Source organism: Pleurodeles waltl, chromosome 3_1 (assembly GCF_031143425.1).
Source record: "Pleurodeles waltl isolate 20211129_DDA chromosome 3_1, aPleWal1.hap1.20221129, whole genome shotgun sequence".
NCBI classification, from domain to species: domain Eukaryota; kingdom Metazoa; phylum Chordata; class Amphibia; order Caudata; family Salamandridae; genus Pleurodeles; species Pleurodeles waltl.
The window spans coordinates 1,913,609,633-1,913,631,064 of NC_090440.1; the positions used below are offsets into that span (position 1 = coordinate 1,913,609,633).

Genomic DNA, 21,432 nt, shown 5'->3' on the forward strand with positions numbered 1-21,432 from the left:
CTATGTTGGATAATATCTAGCACACACTGGTCAGAGGTGACTTTCCGCCACGTGGGGAAGAAGCTTTGCAGGTGCCCCTGACAGATGTGTGATTTGGAGGGAGAAGAGGCAACTCCGGGCTTGGTGGTGGTGGTGGTGGTGGTGGTTGCATCCTTAGTGGAGCCACCTTTGTCTCTACCCTTACAGTTCTTGCCCGGCTAGGACCTCCTAAAGTACGTTGTATAATACAACCATGCATGCCATAACAACGCAGTCGGATCCACGACTGCGTCTTTTCCACGCATGCCTCTACCATGCAATGAATTGTGTTTTAAAAGTATGCTTAATAAAGGAAAATGTGGAAACGGCATGCAAGGTTGTGTTATATAACCCCCCTCTTAAGTTACAAAAACTACCCAACCCCCCCCCACCCGCCCTGAGGCCCAAAAACCTCCCCCCAAAAAAACCCTGTCCCGTTTACATACAAAAAAAAGCTGACCCGCCACCTGCCCTGAGCCCTAAAACCTCCCCACCCTTAATCACTAAACTACCCCGACACTCCCCACCCGCCGAGCTATAAAACCTTCCCCCACCCCTAATAAGTAAACTACACCGACACCCACCACCCTGCCCCTAAAAAAATAAACTACCCCGACACCCCCCACCTGGAGCCTGAAACCTTCCCTCACCCGTAATAATTAAGCTACCTCAACCCCATCAGCCACCCTAAGGCCTAACAAATAAAATACCCCAACCCCACCCACCCTGAGGCCTAACAAACTACCCCAAGACCCCCACGCACCCTAAGTCCCTAAAAAATGAACTACCCGACCCCCTCAACCCTGGCCCATAAAAAAAAAAAACTACCCCAATATCCCCGCCCACTCTGAACCTTAAAACCTTCCCCAACTGCTAATAACTAAACTATTGCGCCCCTGCCCACCCTAGGCCCTAAAAACTACACTACCCGACCCCACCACCTCTGCCCATAAAAATAAACTACTCCCACCCACCCTAAGTCCACCCACAGCTAAAAACTACCCACAAACCCTGCCCCAGCCTCACCTACCTCACGTGTCCTCTCCCGATCCTTCCTCCTCTCCGCCCTTCTTTAAACCATCCCCACCTCTAAAAAATAAACTACCCCAACCCCCTGCCCCAAAAAAATGAACTACCACGCCCACCACCCACCCTAAGCCCCAACAAATAAACTACACCGACCCCTCCATCCACCCTAAGCCCTAAAAAATAAACTACCCGACCCCCCACCCTAAGCCCTAACAAACTACCCAAACCCCCACCCACACTAAGCCCTTAAAAGTAAACTACCCCAATCTCCTCACCCCTAAAGAATAAACTACCCGACCTCCCCCCAACTGCAGCCCTAAATTCACCCCCACCCCTAAATACTACCGCCCCCAACCCTTCCCCAGCCCCACTTACCTCATTGCATCCTCTCCTGATCATTCATGCTCTTATCTCTGCACCACTAGACCGCTCTCTGCCTTATCTCGGTTTTAACCACGCATGTACGTGGTTTAGGCACATGCTTGGTTAAGGCAGAAAAAAAAAATAGGAAGCTGTGGTTTAGGCAAGCCTTGTTCCACATACATGGTAAACGTCCGTGTGGCTTAGGCTGCATTGTTTAGGACGTTTCTCGTGTAAACCTGTTGGATTGTAACATCAGACACATAAAAAGTAAATGGCCTTTTCCTGTGCCCGAATAGCTCCACACAGCTACGAAGAACGTTTACTAAACGGTCCATCATATCTGATGGGCCTACACCAATGTGCAGTAGCAAGGCCAGTAATGGCCAACAGATACATGCAGTCCATGATAGGTAGATATTAAACTGGTTAAACACCCAAACAAAGACAAGAACATACTTTGTTAACAGTACGCATAAAGTGCAAATTGGATATTCCTTATTAAAGCCACTGTGGCATGCATACATACCGCTGGTAATAGGATAATTCCTCTTGTATAAGGAAGAGATTGGTCTTGAGTTCATTGCGTTCTTGAAGAATCTGCTGGACTTCCTTCTTGGTGAAACACGGCTGGCTGGAGTCATTCCTACCATCACGTGGTGAAGGCTCATTTTTGCTTTGTGCTGGTCCACTTGTCTTTTGCAAAAGAAACAAAATAATTGCCATCTACTGGATTCATGGTCCTTTCATTGCTTCAAGATCTGTGCTAAGTGCATTCGGAATAAACGTATGATCAGTAGGGTGCCTAGACAAAATGCACAGGACATGTACAAATGAGATATTCCTTTTGGGGCTGGAGCTTTGGGCTGAAGGGTGTATTCACTGCATATTGTATTTGGACTACATGGGAATTTTTCCTCATAGGCTATCACTGCAATCTTTTTCCGATATTTACTTTATCACCAACATGCTAATCTTTTGACATGCAGCCCATGGGCTGTAATATTCCTTGGGGAATATCCATTTCCACCTGCTTCCACTTTTTAACATCCTTCTAAAATCCTTGACGATCTTACTTTACACTCCTTGGCTACCAACATGCAGCTATATCTGCCGGTCAATGACGGACATGAAAGGTCTGCAGCAGAGCCAGATCAGATGGTCTCAGGTGGCTAATGGTGCTAAACTAATTAAAGAAAAGCAGCAGTCCTTACCCCATATCTAATGATAATAATAAAGTCTTTATTTTGTAAACTATTTCAAATTAAAGTAGTTGATGCCATATGAACAATCAAATAATAAATATTAAAACAGATTCCACAATACAATTAGTCAACAGATCATAAAAACCGTAATGTCCACTAAAGCCTCCCAAGAGGCAGCTGCCAATAGAACACGTCTCTCCTGTAGTGGTTTTCCAAACTTTGGCAGTTAAAAAAAAGTGCATCACCTCCTCCCGGCTTATCACAAAATTGCTGTAAAAGCACCCAAATGTTCAGCAGCTGTGTTCCAATGCTGGTACTAGAGCCTTTCCGGTTACTAAATTCAGCTGCTGCGAAAGGTTCAAAATGCTGTGACCGATGAAAAAAATAAATAAATAATAATAACGGATGCTTTTGCTCTCGGTTTAAAAAGCCTTCACCGACTCGGAGACAAGAACAGATTTTGTTTACCGGCACACATGATTTGGCACCAGAGGGGAAAAAACAACGTTGTGTACTAGGATGGGCCCTTTCAGTCAGCAGATCATTTCCTAATTAATAGACTTAAATCCAGACTAGCACGAGTGAGCAGACGCAAACACGCTTTGTCAGTGCCTATAAACCTGGGCATGCAGTCAGTGAATACTAGAATGATTCCGGCTCTACACCAGCTTAGAAAAGCTTCTAAAAACAGGACTGTTCATATAGGTTGTATCTTTATTCATGGATTTATTTGTCGTAGGACAAATCGAGGCAATGAGGATTACTTTTAGGCCTGCTTTTCTGAAGACTAATACAAACATATTTTTGTCAAGGTAATACATCTGCATCTATATAAGATACGCTTAGTACTTAGAGGGAGGCATGGTGAAAATAACAAGTTACTTACCTTTGTTAACACTTTCTGGTAAGATACTAATAGCAGATTCCTCGCTTTTGGAATCTTTCCCAGGCCCCAGACTGGATCCGAAAACTTTTTCAGCAGTACCATTGCAAGCTCATAGGGTTTGTCTTGTAGCTTCACAACGACACCTTCCGTATCTGAAAGGATGTGTAGAGCCTATATAGGTGCCACTCCCATGCACTGAAGTCAGTTGCTTTCAATGCGGTCTCCAGCCCTGAAGCGGAGCCGCAGCAGCAGACTGAGCCTGACCAGTGCAAACATTTGGGATCGTATTGATGGGTAGTGTCCCGTGCACAGAACAGGGAGGATGGGAAGGTTGGTGAGGAATCCACGGTTGGATAGTCTACACCAGAAAGAGTGTGACCGAAGGTAAGTTACTTGTTCTTCTGATAGAGACTTCTAACCACCGATCTAGCACCTTTGGAACAGATACCAAAGCAGTATCTATTTGAAAGTGGGTCTGTGAATGGACTCAAATTAAAAAATTCCTGTATGACCAGCGGGCAAAATGACAGATTATTACTATTAACCAATTCATGTCGGTTCTTGCTTTGCCATGTGGGGTTCCTCGGGGATCTTCCCCAAGCTTTATATTAGTCAATCTATATGTATCCTCACTAGCGAAACTGATCAGGACTTTTGGTCTACAGGCACTCATACGCTGATGATACTCAAATAATTGTCTTTATTACTAAAGACAATGAATACGTATCCGGTAACATTAACAATTGTATGAAGACGGTAATTAAGTGGATGACAGATAACTGTTTAAAATTAAACTGAGACAATACGGAGGTCTATTTTCAGCAATCACCCATCATCTGGAACTCCAACTGGTAGGCAAAGATGCTGGGATCACTGCCAGTCCCCACTGACTCTGCAAAAGTTCTAGGTGTGATCATGAGCACAAATTCAGCTTTTGAAAGACTGGTCAATCGCAGTTTCCACCTGCTTCAGCATTATTACGAACCTTTGTAAAATGTTTCCTTTCATCCCTAAATCTGCATGTAAACAAGTAGTATTGACTCGCGTATCATTAGGCTTGACTACAGTAATGTGCTATAACTTGGCACAATTAATCTGGCTTTAACTAAGCTGCAAACAGTAGAAAACGCTGCTGTTAAACTGACTCTTGACAGCTCCAAGTAAAAGTCAGTCTCAGCCGAATTAATCAAATTGCACTGCTTACCAGTAGAAAAATGCATTAAATTCAAAGCCTTGTACCTTGCTCACAAGGCACTATATAAATCAGGTCCAGGAGCAATGAGATCTATGTTCGGGTGGTATGTCCCCACCACACAACTTTGCGTACAGCTACCAAAGTTTGGTTTGCTGAACAAAGTGGGGAAGTGCAGCCTTCTCAGCTGCACAGCCAAACTATGGAATTCCCTTCCTCGTCAGGTCTCCACATAGAAGACCCATGTTTCCTTCAGGAAAGCACTGAAAACTTGGCATTTTACTTTGTAACTCTATAGATAGGAGCGTGAGAGTTTTCTCTAGTCCATTTCTCATAAATTACTACATCTTTAGCACCTTGACGCCTTAGGGTATTTGTGCGCTCTGATAAATCTAACCTCAATTTCAACTCCACAAGCCAACAAAGTAGTAGCAACTTTTGGCCCCAGTAGAGTGAGCTCGCAGTCCTTCCGGAGGCTGGTTTTCAGCCAACATGTAGCAAATCTTAATGCAGAGCACAATCCAGTGGGAGAGTTTTTTTTTACCCCCACATGGCCTTGCCTTTTTTCCACTCCAGTGAATTCCACATCCACCCAGTGTTCTCTGGTACGATAGATTTTAAATCTCAGTACCTTTTTGGGGTCCAAAGGATATTGACTGTCCTCCTCATACAAGCAAAGTGGGGGAAAGAACTCCTGCTAGGTGATATGTTGAACGACGTGGAACGGCATCACAACTTTCAACAAGAAGGATGCTCCCATCCTCAGAACAAGTTTCTCTAGGGAGAACAGGGCGCACGGCAAGTTGACACGGAGGCTGAAGCTCATGCACTCGCCGCACCAATGTTATGGTGATGAGGAAAATTGTCTTGAGGGTAAGAAGCTGCAAGGGACAGCTGTGCAGTGGCTCAAATGGAGTGCACACAAAATATGTGAGGACCAAGTTAAGGTCCCACTGTGGCAAGGCCTAAAGGAGAGGGAAGAACCAGATTTTGTAGCCCTTTCACAAACCCATCATCACAGGTAATTTAAATAATGAGGGCTGGTCCGACGACCGTAAAAGACGAAAGAGCTGAAAGGTACCCTTTAATGTGCCCTGAGCAAAGCTTTGCAGGGAGGGGGGGAAAAACAAACACAATATCAGATAACTTTGCCCGGAGGAAGGTCAGAGGAATCAGCAGTCGCCGCTCAATTTTCAAGCATAAAGGTGGAGATTGCAAAGGCTGAGTAGCTGCAGCAGCAGTTCCTTCCAGAGGGGCAGACTGATGGGTGGACAGATGCTCATACACAGGAGTTGTGGATATCATACTCTCCCTGCCCAGTCAGGAACCACTAGGATGATTTGGACCAAGTTGGTCTTTATCTTCTTCAGAACCCGGGACAGAACCGATATCTGTGTGAAAGTATACAGAAGTCCTACCCTGGGTGGAATGAGTCTCCTAGGGAAAGATTGCTTGGAAACTCCAACACACATAAGTGCTAACGTTGTGCTTTTTTTTGGCGGTAGCAAATAGATAAAGCCAAGGATCCTCCTAATTCACAGAAGTGACCTTGCACCATCTTCGAGTACAAATGACACGTGTAATCCAGTAAGTGCTGGTGACTGAGTTTGTCCTCCTGGCATTCAGAGATCCTGCCAGTTTGCCTCTGGAAATGGCAGAACCTGATGGAGAACTGAGTGCCTCCTGGCACAGGGCCAACAACCCCCCACCCTGCTTGTCGGAGTGCCACATGGCACTGGTTTTGTCCAAGAGCACCTGTACCAGTTTCCCTTTGATGGATGGAGGAAAGGCTTTCAATGACAATTCGATGGCCCTCAGCTCCAGAAGACTAATATGGAGCAGGCATTCTGCCAGAGACCAGAGGCCTCTGATCTCCAGCTCTTATAGGTGGCCGCCCTAATTCAGAAGTGATGCATCAGCCACCACTGTCCACCCTGGACGAGGTAAGACGAGAGGTCTGCCGCTGACCCAATCACAGTACTGCAACCACCACTGCAGATCTTTTTGCTGCCACTTCTGAAATCTGGACATAGTTGGAGAGGTCCCTTTAATGTTGTGCCCACTGAGACTTCAGAAACTACTGCAAAGCCTGCATATACCAACTGATGTGTTTGACCAGTAGAATGCAGGAGGCCATCAGTCTTAGCAGCCTCCGAGTGGCCCTCACTGAAATCCAGGACAGAGAGTGAAAGATCAGGATCATAGCCTAAATGTCCTGTAATCTCCTTTCCAGGGGAAAGGCATGAAACAGAGGGGTAAGGCATGAAACTGAGCAGGGTCCAGAACGACTCCAAAGAAGGTGAAAGTCTGAGAAAGACTCAGCTGTGACTTTGGCACATCGAACCCCAAAGATGACAGGAGGTTCACTGTAGTCTGGAGGTGGTTGACTATTGCCAAGGGAGAGCCCGCCTTCAGCAGTCAGTTGTCGACAAAGGGGAAGACTGGGACCCCTGACCTACAAAGGTGTGCTGCTACCCTACCACTGTGTGAACACAAGGAGCACTGGCACGGCCAAAGGAGAGCAGAATGAACTGAAACTGCTCCTGTCCCACCAAAAACCACAGGTAGCGGCGATCGCCCTGAAGAACAAATATATGATAACAGGCATCCTGCAGATCAAACTCCACCACTGAGTCTCAAGGGTCGAGGGCACACAAAACCTGGGCCAAAGTGAACACCCTAAATTTGTAATTTTGGAGGAAGGCGTTGAGAAAGCGCATGTTTAAAACAGGACAAAGATCTCCATCCTTCTTTCGCACCAGAAAGTAGCAGGAATAACAACCACGACCCATTTCTGCCGCAGGCACCTTCTTGATAGTCCCTTTTCCCAAAACACCTTGCACTTCCTGTCATATGACGAACACACGGTCCTCAGTCAGTCATCCTGGAGAGAGTGGAAGGTGCACAAAAGTGGTTATGAAGGGTAACCTTTCTGGACAATTTGCAGGACCCATCTGTTTGACGTTATGATGTACCAACCTGATAAGAATCATCGGATCCTGAATCCAATCACGTGATTGTGCTCCACTAAGGGCACACTGAAGGGGTTTGGCTTGTGGGGGCTGTGGGTGAGGGGGATTCGTAGACTGACTGTTGTGCTGTCCATGCCTAGCTGTGTGGATGGTGGTTGCCACTGCTGCAAAACTGCTGGGCATCTTACTAAGGTTGAAGTGGCTTTCAGTATGGGATACTTTTGCCAAAACTGTGAAAGGAACAGTGGGGCTGATGTGGCTAGCGGGGTGGGGCAGATAAGCCCATGGAGAGTGCTGTACCCATGCTCTCTTTAAAGTGCTCATAGCAGCGTAGGCCTTGTCCACAAAAAGATGGGGTGGATTATATGGTGTGGTTGTGCAACCTCACCTTATAATACACTTACCAACCCCTTTAGGACCCTTAGGGTCCACCTGTCAAACCTTCAGCTCGACCCTGGGCAGCTGTGGCACTGAGAAGCAAGGCTTACACAGAGACACAATTATGAAGCATTTAAACACCACTCAAGAAATCCAACACCAATTTATAAAAATAGACAGTATTTAGGTAAGAATTTAGACACTAGCACAAAAAAGATCCACTGGAGGGTTCTGGAAATATAGATTTTACAAGCAATAATAAATCAAAGCAATTTCACTCAATTGTGAACAAGCCTTGGCAAAGTCAATCAATCTGACACTCGGAAACGATCCCAAAGAAAACTTGGGCACATCTCAAAGCAGTCGGTTGGAAGTACTTGAGGCGACCAACTCCAGCAGCAATTTAGTCAGGGGAACCAGCAAGAGCCTCAAGAACAGTTACCATCAGAGAAGAAGCAGGCCGCCAACAGTTCGAGACACTTTTCTGCACTGCAATGGATTCCTATGGAGTAGTCTTGATGCAAGGGATGAAGGATGCAGAAGATGCTCTAAGGATGATGCGGATGCAACAAAGTTGACATGGGGTTGGGTGGGGGGGGGGGGTCTTCCTGCAGTGATTCCTAGGTCCTCAAAGATGGTGAGGGGGACCTGGTTGCATGGTCTATATTCCACAAGGTCCCATCCAGTTGGCCAAAGTCCAGTCACCACTGGACTACCAGTCAGTGTGTGTCGCAGTCACAAGCCAGTCCTTCCAGGGCCAATAACTCCTTCTGAGAATCCCTACAACTCCCCGACAACACTCCTGGGCTCAGCAAACTCAGGTGCAACTCTGTGCATCGGGTCTTGGTCCTTGGTGCTGCACAGTGGCAGTGGCTGTGGCAGTGGCTTGAAGACTTTGGGCTACCAATTTTGCCCCTGTACGCTTCTTCAGCTGTTGTGTCCATGTGCAGTGAACAGGAGGCCAGTCAGCTGTCCCTTGTTCTTAGCTTGACTAGACTCTGGAGACAGCATCTCCTTGAGCAGGACACAGCAGGGACAGTCCCTCCTTTTGCCACTAGGTGCAGTCTTCAACTGTGCAGCTTCTCTTTGCTGGTCACTTTGTGCAGCAGAATAGTCCTTTTTCGGAGCTTCTTCCAAGTTGGTTGATATCTGATGTCTGGGAGCCGCGGGCCCCCCCTTTTGCTGGAAAGTGCCCTCAGGGCCGGGTGAGATTGGTAGGCAATAGGCTACCTCGTTCCCTCCCACCTGGTGACCACTTTCCTGTGGAGTGTGGCATCTGGCTATATCAGGATGCCCCATTCTGCCTACTCAAAACATGGTGAGACCCCTCTCTGTGTTCAGATCTCACTCGCCCACTCCTGGGGTGTGGCTCCCTTAGGGCCACAGGCCCCTGGGGAAGATAGTTTGGCAACTGATTTCCCCTTTGTTCCCCGTGCCAGCCTGTCTCCCTAAACAATGGGGCAGACCTTCTATTGGCATTACACATCTGCCCTTCAATGGCGGTTTCTCATTTGAGTCCTGCCTTTTGAGGCCAAAACCCAGGTGGCTTCCTGCAGGAGGGAGGTGACACCTCCCTGCAATCCTTCACTGTAGTCCTTCCTGAGAGTTGTGACACGTCTCTCCAGGAGGACATAAAGTTGCCTCATAAAACAGGATGGATGTGCACCTGGGAAGGCACCAGAGTTTAAAGGCAACAATGTGGCAGCTTCGCCAAAGCTGCACACTGCAACAATTTACATTAATTTCGACTCGAGATACAAGCCAGGCTAAATGTAACAAGCTGTTTGATACCTTGGAATGCTCACTTTGCTCATAGAGTTCAAGAGTGAGCACTGCTGAGATGTCAGCGTGTAACGCTTTACTCACCAACTGGGCGACCAAGTCTTTCCACAATAAAAATGGTACATATAAAGTACATTTCCTGCCTGTGCCATATGTTGAGACATGCCTTTGGACTCAGCAAGGCCTGCCAGAAAATGACCTACACAGCTGTACAGGGGAAGCAGTGGCTTTTACCATTGCTTTCAATGGCAAAGTCGGGCTAGCAGTGCAGGGCTGTTCTACCAGTCTGCAGTGGCAGACTGGGGGAGTCGTCTTGCTTGAGGGGCCATCAGGGGGGGTTAGAACCAGTGCTGCAATCCCCATGGAACCCCTATAATTTGCATGCCCTGGGTACAAGGGTACTATACACCAGAGAACTGTAGGTAAGTTAGCCATTTTCAAATGGGTACAGCAAATTTGGTGTAAACCTTGGGGTCAGAGCACTGACACTGAAGCCTGGTTAACAGGCCTCACTAATTTATGAGTTGAAAAACCATCAGCAGTAAAAATACTTGGGTGTGATCACACAAAAAAAAAAAGGGGGGTGGGGGGGAACGTCCTAAACAACACGTCCTGAATGACGCAGACATTTTCAACGCAAGCGTAACCACGCTTGCCTGAACAACGCATGGCTTTTTCTGTACCTTAATCTTGCATGTGCTGCACTACGCATAAGCGTGGTTAAGGCAAAGAAAAAGCCATGCGGTGTTCGGGAAAGGACGTGGTTAGATAAGTGGGGCTTGGGCAGGAATTGGAGTGGGGGTTTGGGTATTTTTATTTTTAAGGGCTAAGGGTGGGGTAGTCAGTATTTATTTTAATTTTTTTAAGGGCGTTTTTTAAATTTTTTTTATTTTTTTTATTTAGGGCTTAGGGTGGGGTAGTTTGTTTTTAAAGGGGTGGGAGGTTTAAGGAAGGGCGGGAGTAGATAAGAGGAGCAAGGATCGGAAGAGGACACGGTGAGAAGTGGGGGGTTAAGGCAGGGTTGGTGGCTAGCTTTTAGCTGTGGGGGTGGATTTAGGGCTTAGGGTGAGTGGGGAGGATCGGGGTAATTTAGTTTTTGGGGCGGGGTTATGGGGAGTCTGGAGAGTTTTTTTTTTTTTTTTTCGGGCACAAGGTAGTTTACTTTTTAGGGGTGGGGTCGAGGCAGTTATGTTTTATGGGGTAGGGGTGGGGGTCAGGGTAGGTGTTTTTTTAGGGTTCAGGGCGGGTGAGGGAGTTGGTGTTCTTTAGTTTCTAAGGAAGAGGGTGGGGGTTAGGATAGCATTTTTATAGGGCTCAGGGCGGGGGGTCAGGATAGTTTTTATTAGGGGTCAGGGCAGGTTGGGGGAGTTTACTTTTGTGGGGCAGGAAGTTAAGGGTGGGGAGGGAATTTCCAGTATTTTTTTATTTTGGTTTAGGGCAGATGGAGGTTGAGGTACTTTAGTTTATAGGGGTGAGGGGGTTGGCATCGTTTTTTGTCTAGGGCTCAGGGCCGGTGGCGGGGGTTGGAGGGGTTGGGTTAGTTTAGGTATTGGGGTGAGGGTAGTTTTGGGCCTCAGGGCGGGTTGTATGATAGTAGAATCCTGCATGCCGTTTTGCATGCAGTTTCCACACATGCCTTTACTAGACAAGCTTTTACAACAAAAATTTGTTGTAAAGGCATGTGGGGAAACGACGTGGTTGTGGTATCCAGTTATAGCAAGCCGCAAATTTTGCAGTGTCACACCCATCATGAAAGGCGTGGGTGAGGTGGTGGCTAGTGGCTTCCAGTACACCTGGGAGAATCTGAGCAACAGAATCTCACAGCGTGGGAGTATAGGCCACACTGACAACTGGCATTAACAGACCAGATGGTCAAACATATTGAAGAAAATACTCTCCTAGAAAGTCTCTACTCTTTTGCGCTCCACATCCAATGGAGTAGTCAGAAAAGTGTTAGGATTTGTCTGGCTAGAAGAAGCTTGCACCACTAAACTTTCAGAACAAAGGTGCTGAGACAGAAATGCGGGATCACCTGGGTGATCCCAAATCTTGGCAAGGTACCAGGGCCCGGCCCAGGCCCTCAAGAGGGTCTTAGCTGATGCATCACTGAAAAGCAGCAGGGGCTCTGCACTGGTCTGTCCTGACTAAAGGACGTCCATCAGAATACTAGATCTGAACTCTATATTTGGAGCTGTACGTCAAGAACTTCAGCTGCCCTCCGTGTGACTATGGTGAAGGAAACACTTTCCTCAGTGGCATGGCCAAGAGGTGAGAGGAGGCCAGAGTCAGGAGAGGTTTCAAGGCCGTGTGCATCCTGAAGGTCATCATATCACCTCTTGGAGTTCACCTCATGGTTGGTTTGGCCAATTTCATTACCTGATTCACAGTCATCTGAATAGGTTCCGAATAGGGAATGCAGTTTGAGGGTCCCGTCCTGAGGAGGGAGGAGACTAAGCAGTTCCAAAGCAGGAGGCTGTGGTTCGTTAGAGTGCAGTCTTGGTCACAGCAGCGCCGACTCAAAAGTGAGAGTGCACACTAGGCATCCCTCCTTCTCCATCAATGAAGACTGCATCTGCATCGACGTTCTGGGACTCAACCGGATTCGGTACAGGCACCAGAATAGGCTTGGTGACTGGTTCAATGGGTCCAACTTTTACCAAGGACAAACCCACCACCAGTATCTAAAACAGAGGGCCTGGTGGCTCCTTGGGTCCTACAGGCATGCCAGAGGGAGTCAGAAGTGATCAAAAATGTCAGAGCATGGCCTTACAGAACTCTCCGGTCTTCCTCTGTGTCACAGATCGCTCAGGAAACTCTGGTTGTGCCAGGACAAGTTGTAAGATGGGCTCCGATGTCGGCCAACTTTGGGAGAGCGGGTGAGAGTGTATGTCAAGGCCCTTCATCTTCTCAGGGGAACAGGAGTGACCGGATGAGGCTGAGTCCCGTTTCCACATTTTATGTTTTTTCTTCGACTTACCCGAATATTTGGAGTGTCATAACAATCAACCTCTGGCTCAACTTTCGAGACTCCAAGATTGGGAACAGGACTAAGACCATCCCTTAGATGTGGAGCAGTTACAACAGTGAGTCTTGAGGTGCTTGGTGATGTAGAGTTTTGAGCTGGGGTCCTGTATGGTCTTTAGGTTCCTCAATGTGCAGTCATGACAGGCCTTAGAGTTGCGTCTCCACCCAGGCATACCTGATGGGGATACCTCACACTTATTTGTTTGCAACAATCCACATAGGGAGGTGACATTTCCCTTGCACACTGTAAAATTTGAGGTAAAGTCCCTTTCCCTCCTTCAGCACATACCATATAAATGTGTATGCTTTCCCCAAACTTACTATAGTTTAATTACTTTGTTATTTAGCCAAAAAGATGCTGCAACACTAAAAGTTTAAGTATTAACAAATATTAATATTGCAGGACATTTTTGACTAAATAGCATAGCACTCCGAGCTCATTCATCGGACTACCACCTAACAGCAATCGGGTTTCTGTACCCTACCAGGTGCATATTTGGCACTGAATAACTTGGGATCACAAGTGTTTGTTCTAGTTGTATTCAGGTTAACTAATGACTTGTGTATAACTTTCTTCTATGTGCAGGACAATTTAATGGTTCAGAACTCACTGAATCCGAAACCGAAGTCTCCAACATAGCCAAGCCTCTGGGCCTCCTGTCCTGCTGACCCTGTTGTGTTTGCAACAAGGTCTCGAGCTCCAGCTTCCGTTCAAGCGTGGATTTCAGTTGTGCCTGAACAACAGAAAGCTTCCGGCGCAGGTCTTCATTCATCCGCATGAACCTGTCCAATTGTTCCTGTAGCTGAGCAAAAAAAAAAAAAAAAGAGAGAAGAATTACTGTTGAGCAGAGGCAGGAAAAAAAATAGCATGGATGCAAACCATGGCGATGAACAGCATGAATGAGTCGCGCGTGCCTCTCTTTCTTGCGGTTCGCACATGAAGACAAGGTATTCCAGAAAGGGTAGCAAGAGGAAGGCAGTGAGAGAACTGGGTCAGTGAGTACTTCTTAGTAAGTACTGACAGATAAATATCAGAGATTGGCACTTGGTCTGATCATCAAAACACACACTTGATTTACACCAGTGACAAGCCTGGACACTGATCTGAGGACGTTTCAAACCAGTCTTAACTCATGTAACATTTCAATCATTTTAATAAGTAGATACCATAATTGTTTCTAGCTTAGAGACAGGAGCTAGAAACATTGACCTTCTGAAAACTGAGAGTACCTTAGTGGGCCTGGAGTAACTGCAGAATGGAAGAACTCTTCTAGCTATTGTTAAAAATTTAGAAGCAAAACCTTTTTACAAGCGCTGCTACGAACTAAAAAAGGTTCTTTCCTAAAATGACATGATAGTTCCCCAAAGTGGCTTCCTCAAATGCAGAATGGTCATGCAACAGAAAATGAGAGTTCACTGGGGTAATGCATTGACAGAGAAATTTTACCATGTTGGAGTGGAAGTTCACTGCAGTACCAAGAATGCTCTCCTCAGGGCTATTGGTCTTCATCACTGTATTATGAAGAGCAAGTCCTGCATTCCTTTTAACACTACTAAACGGAAGACAGTCTGTTACATTGTTCAGGGAAGAGTCAAGTGCAAGTCCAAACCACCTGGCCTGTTTCATTCAAGTATTAAAGTAAGCTAAACTCCCCCGTAGTCGGCCAGAGTAACTGCGATACTAACAGTGATTTCCCAAACCTTACACACTTTCCAGAACTCAGAGCATTTTCTGATAGGGAAATCCATAGAATCTTACCGCCTCAGTGTCACTGTTCTTTTGTTGAATCTCATGCGACTGGGCTCTTATCTCATCCCTCTGCCGGTCGACCACATCTTTCAACTTCAACATCAACTCATGCTCCTTTGCTGCACTGTCTACATTGTAAGGAAATAAGATGGTTATTCTTATATTTGTGCCCGTTCTCCGACATTATCTAGCCCCATATTTGTCCTGTTCTCCCAGTGCCAATCACCCATAATTCCTGTCTTAGCGTACACCAAGCCTAGCAGATAAACCCTTGTAAACCATCTCTGTGTTCTCACTTTGTTGCAACAATCCTTAGTGACAGAGTGTCTTCTTTAAATAATAGAGGTGCCTTACACCTCCAATGGTCCCAATAACTCACAATCCTCTTTTTAATGGCAGCTTGGTTCAGTGGTGGTCCCATTCTTAAATATTGCATTTCATACCAATGCAGGTCTCCTCGTTCAAACACATCATTCAAAGCCAAAGAGGGCAGAAAATTCACCTCCAACACAGCAAACACTTGACAAACAGGAAAATACTTTCACCAACTTAGGTTTTTTAAATTCTCCAAAAAGTCTTTAAAGTACTTAGAATTCTTCAGCATGATACTTATTTAATGGAGTCGCTAATATTATTGTCTTTAAGGTCTTAGATGACAAAATATTGAAGTTTCAACCGACAATCTAAGAATGCCTCACAAATGGTTTACTTAAATATTACACAATTCTTTATTATAAAGACAATAAAGGTCATTTAAAAATACACAGTTGCAAGCATTTAGAGAATGGAAATACCCACATTACAGAGACACACCCATGTACGGTAACTGATTACAAAATAACAACTGCAACCTTAACTCCGTCAAGTCATTCAATGTCACATGTTAACTCATTATAAAAGAGTGGAGACACTCAAATCTAAATTGCTGCTATGCTACTTTTTTTTTTAAATGCACATTGTAACAGTTTTACTCAATGAATTCAGTCAGAGGCTAGAAGAGGGAAAGATGTCAATGGTCCCCCCGTAAAAATAAGACACTTTTCTATTTTTCCTTGAGGAAGGACAAAAGGAGAAAATGCAATATGGTTTCCCAGCAACTCATGTTGTGTATTAAGACAAGCATAATACATGGGAGCTTGTCGCTTGCAATAACGAAACGCTAAAGCTGCTCAACTGTAATGACTTATTACAGTTGAGTTCTGATGTCACAATGCCTGCTGCCAACAGCCAAAATGAAAGGCAGATCATAGAACATAATTACAGGTGCAGTTTAAGCAGCGAAAACGAAACCTGGCTTTTCCTTCTCTTACTGTGTTTTTAAGGGAGATATTTATGGCAACATGTTTATTTTTTGCACTCTTTCAGCAATTAAGCAAAGATAAAATTTAAATCGGACTTCTATTAAACTGATGCAAATATATTTTTCAACAAAGTATCTAAGTACTTTTTGGTGTGTTTAATTTTGCACTAAAGATTCTACTTCTATTCTTTATGTCTGCAAACATACCATCTTTCTCATATGAGAGAGTAAAACACCAAAGATGTAAGCAGTTTGAGGGAAGGGTGAAAGCATGACTATGTAGTATAAGAATTAAAGTATCACCTGCCGTATGTTATAGGGCTATGGCAAGTCAGCTTGGAGTGACATGGTCTTATAAAAGAACTTGATCTTCGGACTCATTCTCTTATATGGGCCTCAAACTTTTAGTGACTTGCAATAACCTTATAATCTATGGCTTGGAGAACTTTATCTCAAATGAAGTCTGCTAGAAACAGCCTTCATATTATTGCCTAAATCTTTACCTCTCTAGTTCAGAGTACATAGAAGCATAGTCTATATTACTATATTATTTTGGGACATGTACTTTTCCTCACCTATCCACCCTACTACTATATGTATCATAACTCAATTTCTCTGCAATACTTAACAACTATACCCCTTTCCACCACAGCCAAGAAGCTTACATGTTTACACTTGCAAATTTCAAAGAAGGCCTTCTTAATTAAAGACCTCCACTCCTCGTGAATATCCAGAAAATCTACATGACCCATTTTAAAAGGCCATTTATGTATATTAGTATACGTTCAGAAGACGCATGCGATTACAAAGCGGCTCTAATATTGAACACTTCCTTTATGATTTTTGCAGTCGATTTAACCTAAATATTTGGTGATGAGCTCCAAGGCCCAATAGAGTAAAGCCATGATATGCACATAGCCTGATATTGACTTATTTACCCGAGTAATACTCACCAGTAGGGCTGCACATTTACTGAAAGCCCCTGTTCTTGCTTGGCCTACAAAGAAGCCCATATTGTAGATGAGCAACTATCTTTGTCCGATATGGTTATTTTAGGATCCAACCAGGAAGCCTTTAGGCCTTTGGTTACCATATGCAATGATTTAGAGCAGTGGTTCCCAACCTGGGGTCCACAAAGCCTCTTCAGGGGGTCAGAGACTGCTTAGAAAATTTAACGATTTTAACAAATTAGGTCCCCAGCTTTCAGTAATGATTCATTGGGGGTCCCCGGGTTCCAGTATTGATAAAGTGGGGGTCCACAGAAGTGAAAAGGTTGGGAACCACTGATTTAGAGGAGACATGAATAGGTTACTATGCGTGAATACTACACCGCGATACAAAGCTGCTGACAGTATTTCCCTTTGCTTGTCAAGTTTTGGATGGAGTGCTGCAAGATGTCTTCTCCATCTTCACTTATGTGTCGGTCTATACTCACACTACACTTGGAAACTGGGACAGTCATGCATGTATCGAAGCAAGGGATAACAGAGAAATTATTTGAAAAATGGTTTGCAGTTCCTAGTTGAGCAAAGTTGTGCTGCTGAATGTTTGTTGGACTTCAAACACATGTAAACAAATGTAAAGAGTCAAAGAAAGGCTAGTAAGAATTCTTTATACCACAATCAATTCATATTTTCTATTCTTTTCAAGTGTAAGTACAAATGTCATTTCTAGAAAAATCTTTTCCATGTCGTAAACAGTGAAAAATGTGAAACTGACATTTTATCATGTATCTATGTAGAGAGCACAGATTTCCATGGTTGTACAATTCCTTGTCCCGGTGCAGTATCAACAATCATGACTGTCACAGACTCCAGTGAGTCACTCCTGTATACTGCATGACTAGTGATCAAAAACGACATTGTTTTTTGGGGGGTGGGAGATGGGCACAATGCAACCTTTAAATGTGTTCACTGGCCCTCAATCCAGAATATCCACTCTCTCACTGGAATAACTGATCCCGATAATGCTCACTCGTACCACTTACTCTTAAACTAGAAATCCACTAGCCTAGACTAGAGATTGTGCTTGTGCAGTCGCTCACTTCATGCATGCCACTGGAGGGCAGCTCCTGTCTCACAGGTGTCACAGCTCCCAAGGGGTGTGTGTAATTCTGTTAATGGTAAAAGTAACCAGCCAGCCCCATGTTGTGCCTCCAGTTCTACAAGACCAGCTTACCATCCTGAGACTGGTTTTCTGCCAGTTGGACGAGCAATTTCTGGTTCTCCTCCTTGAGATGTGTCACCTCATTCTGAAGAAGATGTTCCTTTCGCTGGGCCTCGAAAAGTTTCTGCTCAAATTCCTGTGTAAACGAAACATAGGAATTAATCCTCTCATCCAAACCATCAGAAGAATATCTAGAATACATATTCAAATGTGAGCTAGTGTCGCATGTGGACACTCATTCTCGTCCAAATCACTTAGTCACCTATAAATTGAGCAAAGCCACAACAACTTAAAGAGAACTAAATCGGCCATGTACCAGGTTATCATCAACTGCTCTGCTCACTCCACACTAAATTTAATGACAATGCAAACTACACTCTTTTCAAATAATAGCCAAAGCATTGCAATACATGCTTCCTTAAAACCCTGAGCTGCACACCACAACCCACACTTTCTTCAATCCCTATGGGGCTACACAACTCATGATTTACTGAGCCCCACCTTAACGCAGATGGCTTCCTCAAACTTGGAGATTCAATAAAACACCCCATCAGTTCCTTAAACCCAGCCTATTAAATGAAGCCCATGCTCTACCTCAGCTATAAGTGAGTCAACAAATCCTAGACCATGTCAGTGCAGCCTGTCCTCCTCAAGAGCCTTTGCTGTGTCAGCGCAAACTTTGTTCTCCTGCACACCCAGCTCAACCACAGGTGACAGTGCACCTGGAACTGCATTTAAGGAACAAGCAAATAAAAGCAAAGGAGTTGCACACAAAGCAGTGAACATCCTGGTAATTTGCGGGGACCTAAGAGACAGTGGACATATGGCATTTTTGCAATTCACCTGGGCCCTTGAAGTATCACAGGTTAAACATCTCAAGATTGCAGACCTTAATCTGTAGTTGGACACTGTAGGTCACAAAAAGTCAGTGGATATTATGGGGAATAGCCCAGTTTTGCACACAAAGAGTGTAAGGAAATGCCTCCTTGGCATGGTTACCCCCTGACTTTTTGCCTTTGCTGATGCCAAGTTATGATTTGAAAGTGTGCCGAGGCCTGCTAACCAGGCCCCAGCACCAGTGTTCTTTCCCTAACCTGTACTTTTGTTTCCACAATTGGCACACCCTGGCATCCAGGTAAGTCCCTTGTAACTGGTACCTCTGGTACCAAGGGCCCTGATGCCAAGGAAGGTCTCTAAGGGCTGCAGCATGTCTTATGCCACCCTGGGGACCCCTCACTCAGCACAGACACACTGCTTGCCAGCTTGTGTGTGCTAGTGGGAATAAAATGACTAAGTCGACATGGCACTCCCCTCAGGGTGCCATGCCATCTTCGCACTGCCTATAGGTATAGATAAGTCACCCCTCTAGCAGGCCTTACAGCCCTAAGGCAGGGTGCACTATACCATAGGTGAGGGCATAAGTGCATGAGCACTATGCCCCTACAGTGTCTAAGCAAAACCTTAGACATTGTAAGTGCAGGGTAGCCATAAGAGTATATGGTCTGGGAGTCTGTCATGCACGAACTCCACAGCACCATAATGGCTACACTGAAAACTGTGAAGTTTGGTATCAAACTTCTCAGCACAATAAGTGCACACTGATGCCAGTGTACATTTTATTGTAACATACACTCCAGAGGGCACCTTAGAGGTGCCCCCTGAAACCTTAACCGACTACCCGTGTAGGCTGACTAGTTTTAGCAGCCTGCCACACACCAGACATGTTGCGGGCCACATGGGGAGAGTGCCTTTGTCGCTCTGTGGCTAGTAACAAAGCCTGTACTGGGTGGAGGTGCTTCACACCTCCCCCTGCAGGAACTGTAACACCTGGCGGTGAGCCTCAAAGGCTCACCCCCTTTGTTACAGCACCCCAGGGCACTCCAGCTAGTGGAGTTGCCCGCCCCCTCCGGCCACGGCCCCCCTTTTGGCGGCAAGGCTGGAGGAGATAATGAGAAAAACAAGGAGGAGTCACTGGCCACTTAGGACAGCCCCCAAGGTGTCCTGAGCTGAGGTGACTGACTTCTAGAAATCCTCCATCTTGCAGATGTAGGATTCCCCCAATAGAATTAGGGATGTGCCCCCCTCCCCTCAGGGAGGAGGCACAAAGAGGGTGTAGCCACCCTCAGGGCTAGTAGCCATTGGCTACTAACCCCCCAGACCTAAACACACCCCTAAATCGAGTATTTAGGGGCTCCCAGAACACAGCAAGATAGATTCCTGCAACCTAAGGAGAAGAAGGACTGCTGAGCTGAAACCCTGCAGAGAAGACGGAGACACCAACTGCTTTGGCCCCAGCTCTACCGGCCTGTCTCCCCACTTCTAAACACACTGCTCCAGCGACGCGTTCCACAGGATCCAGCAACCTCTGAAGCCTCAGAGGACTACCCTGCACCTAGAAGGACCAAGAACTCCTGAGGACAGCGGCTCTGTTCCACAAAGACTGCAACTTTGCAACAAAGAAGCAACTTTGAAACAACACACGTTTCCCGCCGGAAGCGTGAGACTTTGCACTCTGCACCCGACGCCCCGGCTCGACTTGTGGAGAACAAACACTACAGGGAGGACTCCCCGGCGACTGCGAGACCGTGAGTAGCCAGAGTTGACCCCCCCTGGGCCCCCACAGCAACGCCTGCAGAGGGAATCCCGAGGCTCCCCCTGACCGCGACTGCCTGCTTCAAAGACCCGATGCCTGGTAAAGACACTGCACCAGCAGCCCCCAGGACCTGAAGGATCCGAACTCCAGTGCAGGAGCGACCCCCAGGTGGCCCTCTCCCTTGCCCAGGTGGTGGCTACCCCGAGGAGCCCCCCCCTTGCCTGCATCGCTGAAGAGACCTCTTGGTCTCCCATTGAAACCTATTGCGAACCCGACGCCTGTTTGCACACTGCACCGGCCGCCCCGTGCCGCTGAGGGTGTACTTTTTGTGCTGACTTGTGTCCCCCCCGGTGCCCTACAAAACCCCCCCTGGTGTGCCCTCCGAAGACGCGGGTACTTACCTGCTGGCAGACTGGAACCGGGACACCCCCTTCTCCATTGAAGCCTATGTGTTTTGGGCACCACTTTGACCTCTGCACCTGACCGGCCCTGAGCTGCTGGTGTGGTAACTTTGGGGTTGCTCCGAACCCCCAACGGTGGGCTACCGTGGACCCAACTCTGAATCCCGTAGGTGGTTTACTTACCTGCAAAACTAACAAACACTTACCTCCCCCAGGAACTGTTAAAAATTGCACTGTGTCTAGTTTTAAAATAGCTATACGTCATTTGTGTGAAAACTGTATATGCTATTTTGCTAATTCAAAGTTCCTAAAGTTCCTAAGTGAAGTACCTTTCATTTAAAGTATTACTTGTAAATCTTGAACCTGTGGTTCTTAA

General features: G+C 46.0%; 1 protein-coding gene across 1 annotated transcript in view; it reads right to left on the reverse strand.

Annotated features, from left to right (window-relative positions):
• RILP (Rab interacting lysosomal protein) overlaps positions 1–21,432 on the reverse strand; it is a 148,599-nt gene that overhangs the window by 44,041 nt on the left and 83,126 nt on the right. The window contains exons 2-5 of the mRNA XM_069226116.1: positions 18,075–18,198; positions 14,606–14,724; positions 13,458–13,649; positions 1,937–2,103 (exon numbers count right to left, since the gene is read on the reverse strand). Coding sequence (XP_069082217.1) covers positions 1,937–2,103; positions 13,458–13,649; positions 14,606–14,724; positions 18,075–18,198 — 602 coding nt within the window. The remainder of the gene's footprint in view (positions 1–1,936; positions 2,104–13,457; positions 13,650–14,605; positions 14,725–18,074; positions 18,199–21,432) is intronic.